Raw genomic sequence first — 6877 nt, 5'->3', positions numbered from 1 at the left:
GCAGGCGCCCAGCTTCCCCACCCTGTCCCCACCTGCGTCTTTCCTACGCCTGTGACAGTATTTGTTTCTTCCATGCCCCCAAGCATGACAGAACATGAAGGAATGGAGTAATGGGACACTTGTACCTGCTACCCCCACCGCCATGCCTGGAAGGGCAGACAGGGCAGCCCTGAGAGGCGTCTTCTCCCCTGGACCCTCCTCCCACACCTCCAAGGACGGGCAGGAAGGTGGAGTAGCTGCACAAAGATGCAGAGGCTGGCGGACGGACAGCCGCTGGTGTGTGAGAGAGGGAGGGCGAGAATGCGGGGTGAGACACGTGACCCACCCCGCCACGGGCACCACCTCTAGCGCCTCCCCGCTCTTCCGCCTCCTCTGTCTTCTTACCCCGGCGCCGCTCCTTCCCCCATCCACTCTCTCCGCGTGCACCTGCACGGTGGTCCTCATTCCTGCCTCCACCCCTTTCCCCTACAGCGATGATGCTTGCCCCCTGCCCGCTCCCGCAGGCCTGCGGAGGGCAGACCCCTCCAGGACTCACAGACCCACCCTGTCACCCCCAAACAGAAAGAGGCCTCTAAGGTAACAGAAACACAACAGTGCCCTTCCCGCCCTGCCTTTTCTGTCCCTTTGGGGACCTGTGGGTGCATTTTATGTGTCTTTATGTCCCCGGAACTCTTGTCTGCTCGCCATCTCCCCATTACCCCGGTATCAGAACTTGGGAACTGGAGAATGGAGGCGTCCTTAGGGGCGGGAATGGGGGAGGAGGTGAGGAGCAGGCAGGGAACGTCTAGGAGGCACCTGTGTAGCTTTGGGTCTGCCTCCGCATGTCTGTCTCTCTCAGTATCTCAGAGGAAGAGGGGAGCATAGTTGGGGGGGTGGGAGGGGCTCCCCCCACCAGGAAACTTGAAGGAGCATGTGCACCAGCTCCCTCCCATGGCCACTACCTCCTCTTCCAGGACTTCAGGTCCCCCCCCCCCACCGTGGCCACCCCTAGAAGGCTCTTTGCCCAGATAGCCCCAGGGCTGCTCTCTTCTCATCATTCCCAGAATGTGGGAACTCTGGGAGGGCAAGACCTTTGTCTTTTTCATCTCTGCATCCCCACATCCTAGAACAGTGCCTGGTGCCTAGAAGGCACTCAATAAACAGGTGTAGAATTGAATTGCATTGAACAGAGATGCTTGGCTGGACAATGAAGGACATTTACTGCTGACTGAGTGTCCCTCCTGTCCTTCCTTGGAGCTTCGTCCCCAGCGGGAGCCCCAGCCATACCTGGCCCTGCCCTGTCCTCCTACCCCGGCCTCTGCAGACCCACGACCACCACCAGTACCACCACTGCCTTAGATCCCTCAGCAACTAGGAGGGGGCCAACACCCTTGGCCCATGCTCCTGGTCTCCAAGCCCCAGTGCCAGCCCAACTGACCCTCACTCTCAAAGAACCTCTTTCCAAGCAGCCCCACCGCCTTACAAAGCCACATTTGGAAACCACTGCTCCTTTAAGCACACACGCCCCTCAGTACAGGTCCGCCAACATTTATTGAGGGTTTCTCATATGCCAGGCACTGTGCAAAGTCCTGGATGGCCAAAGGCCAGTCCCTTTCTCCCTCCCAGCCTCCCAGAGTCCTTGCATGTCCTGTCGCTGGCGTGCAGCTGCTGTCCTGGGCCAGCAGCCGTACATGAGCTGAAGGCCAGCGTGCTGGGCCCAGCTCAGGGAAGGCCTGGTGCCAGGCCTAGGCCCCTGTCGCCAGCAACTGTCTGCTCTGCTCTGGCCCCACCCCTCGCCTCCTACTGACACCCCACAGGGTACTTTCTCCTCTGGATGGAAGGTGATGCCCTGGGGGCAGGGGGCTGGGCTGCCACACTGGTTCTTTGTTCCCTCCACACCGGTTGGCCCGGTTGGCCCAGTGTTTCTGTGAGAATTCCAAGATGAAGGCAGGAAAGCCGGAGAGGCTCCCCAGCCGGCCCGGGATCCACAGCTCCTGTTTCTGCCCCCAAACCTGGGGCGGAGAGCCGGTGGGAAGCCAAGCCCAGGCTGGATAAATGGTTACAGTTCAGGTTGGAGGCCAAGGTTGGGGCAAGGAAGTTTCAGGGGGCTTCAGGCCGCGGCTACTGGCCACCTTCAGTCCCTCGGTCTCCTCTGGTAGGCTGTCTGGCTGATCCCCAGCATCGCCCTCCAGCTGCCGTGGGCCCCTGGCCCAGAACTCAGGCTTCTCATCGCCCCCCCACCTCTGGCCTCTGGCTCCCGAGCCACACCCAGCACATCATCTCCGCTGGAGCTCAGCCCTCCTGTCTTCTTGGAGAGAATAACCGGAAAAGCAGGGGGTGAGGGAAGAAAGGGAGCGCTCAGTCACCTGGGGGGGGGGGCAGGACCACACATACCACTTTCAGCAGGACCACCTTCCCTGATACATACAGAGACATAGGGACACACACTCTGGATTCCTCTAGAAGAGAGGAAGGGGCTTGAGAGGGCACAGGAGGCACCCCAGGAATGGAATCAAGCGCTTCCCACACTCAAAGGGCAGGACCGTCATTGCTACAGAACCAAGCGGGGGCACCACCAGTCTCCGGGGCCCAGACCACCATCTCCTGTGGCTGGATGTCCCTGCTCACTGCTCTTGGCTCCTGGGACTTGATCTCCAGTGCAGCCCTTTTAAAACCTTTATTGACCTAACTTATCAGTCTTCCTTGGCTGTGAGCGGAGCAGGGACACTCATTGGCCAGTGGCTCAGCCAGCTCAGCACCCATTGGCTGCTCTGCACCAGGCCTCTGTCTCCATTGGCCACCCACTCAAGCCACCCTCTTTCGGCTTCACGGGTGGGCTTCGACGGCTTCATTTTCATTGGCTGCCTTCTCCGGAAGCTCGGTCCCTATTGGTTGCCAATAGAGGTAGCGTTTCCACTGACAGTGAATCCAGTGGATGGATGAGCTTTGTCCTCCCCAAGCCGCGCTGCCGGCTGTCCCAGCCTGTGCACCGCCAATGCCCGGCCTGCATTAGGGTGCGGGGGCACTGGGGGAGCCTGCCGAGGGCCCAACAGCCTCGAGGAGCCTCTGGTGCTGGCGAAGATGCTTCCTCCTTTCGTGTTCCCCTGTGACTTCACACACCAACTGGGCAGGGAAGGCCCCAGGAAACCCCTTCAGCCAGCCTGGGGAAAGAGAGACAGGGGCCTAAGTGGAACCAAGGCAGGCGAGAGGTCAGGGAGGAAAGGAGGTCCCATGGGGTGTAATGCCCGAGGGCCCCAGTGAGTGTGGGGATTCATGGAGAATCATGGAGCGTCAGGAGAAACGACATTAGGGGTGGAGGCTGCAGCAGCAACAGAGGATGGGGTCCCTCCTGTCCAGCCCTGCAATAGGCAGCTCATCTTACTCAGAAGGAGAGCTGGTGTTCTTACGGGAATCTAGGAGGACCCCCATGGTCTGGTCCCCATTATCTCTGTGACCTCATCTGTCCCTCTCCCCTTTTATTACTCCCTCCACCACACTGGCCTCCTTACTGTTCCTCAAACACGCTGGCCACAGGGCCTTTGCACTGACTACCGTCTCAGTTTCCACGACACTCTTCCTCCAGACACTATGTTCCTAAGTTCTTCACCTCTGTCAAGTCACTGCTTACACGGAGCCTCCTCCTTGAGGGGCACGTCCACCTCCCGATTTTCAATTGTAACCCTACCCAACCCTGGGACTCCTGACCTCCTTCGCTCTGTTCCACTTGTGTTTTCCCACAGCACTTATAACCCTCAGACACGCCATAGTGTTAACTTTCTTTCTTTTTTTTTTTAAGTAATCTCTACACCCAAAGTGGGGCTCAAACTCATGACCCTGAGATCAAGATTCAGATGCTCCAGCCAGGCACCCCTGTATTATTTACTTTTATATCTTGTTCATTCTTTATTGTGTCTCGTCCCCTGGAACGTGACTCCAGCAGGGCAGGAATCTCTGTGTGTTCAGTTCACAAGGCCAAGGACAGCGAGCAGCACCTCGGGGGCCTTAATAAAAATTCACTGGATGAATAAATACAAGAATCTCTCACCTTCGGGGCTCTTGTGTGGGTGCTTAGGGGGAGCCCTGGACTCCAGACTCCGTCCCTCCGTCCTGGCCGGTGCAGAAGGCTCTGAACACAGTTCCTGGGAACAGTCTGGGTGGGGGTGAGTGACATACAATGGGATCAAGACTCTTTGTAGCTTCTCCCTCATCTTCCCCTGAAGCCTCACGTTTCCTTCCCTCCTCCCCTCTGGGGGACACTCACTCACCACAGTCCTCATAGACAGTATCCGGGGAGCAGGGAAGGGGGCCCGGGGTCGGGAAAGCTCCCAGCCAGCGCTGCATGTCTGATCTGGTGGGGACAGAGGGAAGGCTCACGTTTGGACCAGGAGGTCCTTCTGAGGGACACACAAGGGCTGCAGCGGAGGGAGATTGGGGGGGGGGGCTCCGAGAAGCCGAGCGAGGGTCCCAGGGGTGTTTTCTGAAGAGGCACAACTCACAGGGAAGAAGCCTGCAGGAGCCGGTGGGTGGGACGGCCCTGGTGGTTGCTGAGAAGGGAGAGGCGGAACGTAGGGGGTCCGGATGGGTCCGGAACCTGCTGGGCCTGGACCAGGGAGCGATGGGCATAGTCCAGAACTTGCAGCCGCTGCCCGCTGCCCCGGGGGAGAGGCAGTTCAGAGGGAGAACAGGGGTCCGGCTGGACCCCTCCTCCCTACCCCAGCCTGGGCGCCCCCACCCCTGGACCCACCTCTTGGGCTGAGTGATGAGGAGCAAGTCGCTGAACAGCAGCAGGCAGAGGGGGGTGAAGCGGGGGCGCGAGGTGAAGAGCACACCCCCCCTCCGGCACCCTAACTCGGTCAGCTCCCCCTGCAACTCCAGGCGCCTGGACCAGGATACCAGGGGCAGGGCCTGTGAGGGAATAGGGGGAAGTTCTGGCTTGTTGCGGCGCAGGGGGCTGGACAGGGGAGGTGGGGGCGGGGCAGGGACCGACCTTGACTTTGTGAAATCGCAGCCTCTGGGTGAGCCGGATCAGCTCCTCGGTCTGCTTCATGCGCCCCACCTCCGCGCTGCAGCGCTCGATGATCTGGGGCGAGGGGAGCCGCGTCACCCACCCCCACTCCCTTGCCCCCCTGCCGCTTCTCCCTACCGCCCAGGCACCCCCACACCACAGCATCCCTCCCGCCCACCTTACTGACAGCGCCCAGGGCTTTCTGCGCGTTCTCCTGGCGGCTGGAGCCGTCCTCCGTCTGGCGCAGGATATTCTGGGGACGAGGACGGGCTTCAGTTAAGAGGATCCCACCTGGCTTGACAAAATGCTTAGCCTGGGTTCACAGGGCTGGGGGACCAACTTCAGCGAGACAGAGAGACCTCACCACTCACTGTCTGCACAACCCTGAGCGCCTCAGGTTACTTCCCTGAGCCTCAGTTTCCCCCATCTGTCAAATGGGGATAATACCCACCTAGTATCCCACTAGCACTGTTGTGAGGATTCTATGAGATAAATAGACATAAAGCACCCGGCAGAGTCCTTGGTACATGGTAAATGCAAAAAAAGAGGGTTGCTCCTGTTTTAATCGTTATCAACCACGACCCTTAGCGCCAACAATATAGCAGAAGGCTTAAGAGTGCCCAGATTCAGGAGTCTGGGTGGCTCGGTCGCTTAAGCGTCCACCTTCGGCTCAAGTCATGATCCCAGGGTCCTGGGATTGAGCCCTGTGTTGGTTTCCCTGCCCAGCGGGGAGCCTGCTTCTCCCTCTCCCTCTGCCTACTTGGGCTCTCTCTGTCAAATAAATAAATAAATAATCTTAAAAAAAAAAAAAAAGAGTGCCCGGGTTCACACTTTGCCTCTCTCAATTATTACCCGCAAGACCTGGGGTGAGTTACGTACCCTCTCCAAGCCTCGGTTTCCCCGTCTATAAAGTGCGGTCAATAATAGTTCCTACCCACAGTTGTTGGTAAGGTTAAACAGGTCCAGAGCTCTCAGAACCACTCCGAGGACGGGGGCACTCAGTAGCCCTTTAGCTGCTAGGATTCGTGTTAGGATTATTAAGCTGTCTACACTGGGGATACATAAAGCTGACTAGTATATGAAAATGCTGATAACCTAGATGGGGACTCCTCACACCCAGTCACCCGCACTGGGTCACCCGGTTTCCGAAGAAGTTTCTACCTGGCCACAGAAGAGTCTTTCTCAGCCTGATCCCACCCCCACTCCCCACTCCGTGTATCACTTCACCGAGGAGCCTTTTTAGACACATTTTCCCTAAGTGCCCCACCCACCATGACAGTTTAATTCCATGGATAGGGATATGCTGCGTGTCTATTTATGGGCCCCCTGGAGTACCACAAACACAGGCATAGCGAAGATTTTTGCACCCCCAAAGAACTAATTTTTGCCTCTTTGGGAGTGACATCACCCCCACAGGGACAGCATGCAGTGAGAAAGCCCAAAGACCACTCCCCACATCCCCCCTGAGACGCAGAGAGTGGAGGGGACCTGCCCAAGGTCACTCAGCCAGGTCGTGACAGAGCTGAGTCTAGAACTCGTGTCTCTAGCTGGGGGCGCTTTCCCTGCACCCAGACTGCTCCCTGAGACACCTGCTTAGCTCCGGGTGGGCTTGGGGGGTCCGGGATTGAGACGCCACCGGGCAGGCAGCCCGGGAGGAGGGGAGAGTTCCCCAACGGGGGGCGGGGGCAGAGCCTCCCACTTCTCCCCCCCACACCCCCCTACCGCCCTACCCCCGCACAGGCACCTGCAGCAGCATGCGGAGCCGGGTGATGCGCTGGAAAGGCAGCAGCAGGAAGGACGGCAGCGGCAGACGCTCACACTTCGGGAGGCTCTGAAGGCGTCGCAGCTCCGCGGAGAAGCGCACGTTCGTGTCCCTGCGGAAGCAGTCCACCC

General features: G+C 58.9%; 1 protein-coding gene across 5 annotated transcripts in view; it reads right to left on the bottom strand.

The window, feature by feature from the left end:
- Positions 1-1507: 1507 nt before the first annotated feature.
- ARHGEF15 (Rho guanine nucleotide exchange factor 15) overlaps positions 1508-6877 on the bottom strand; it is a 22516-nt gene continuing 17146 nt past the window's right edge. For 3 of the 5 annotated variants that reach the window (XM_034647024.1, XM_034647025.1, XM_034647026.1), the window contains 7 exons: positions 5163-5237; positions 4967-5059; positions 4724-4884; positions 4476-4628; positions 4245-4327; positions 4025-4129; positions 1508-3140 (listed from right to left, as the gene is read on the bottom strand). In XM_034647024.1, coding sequence (XP_034502915.1) covers positions 2989-3140; positions 4025-4129; positions 4245-4327; positions 4476-4628; positions 4724-4884; positions 4967-5059; positions 5163-5237 — 822 coding nt within the window. In that variant the 3' untranslated portion in view covers positions 1508-2988. The remainder of the gene's footprint in view (positions 3141-4024; positions 4130-4244; positions 4328-4475; positions 4629-4723; positions 4885-4966; positions 5060-5162; positions 5238-6877) is intronic. The other 2 variants (XM_034647027.1, XM_034647028.1) reach the window with 2 other exon arrangements.

Source organism: Ailuropoda melanoleuca, chromosome 17, assembly GCF_002007445.2.
Source record: "Ailuropoda melanoleuca isolate Jingjing chromosome 17, ASM200744v2, whole genome shotgun sequence".
In the NCBI taxonomy this organism is placed as follows: domain Eukaryota; kingdom Metazoa; phylum Chordata; class Mammalia; order Carnivora; family Ursidae; genus Ailuropoda; species Ailuropoda melanoleuca.
This window is presented reverse-complemented; position numbering and strand designations above follow the sequence as displayed.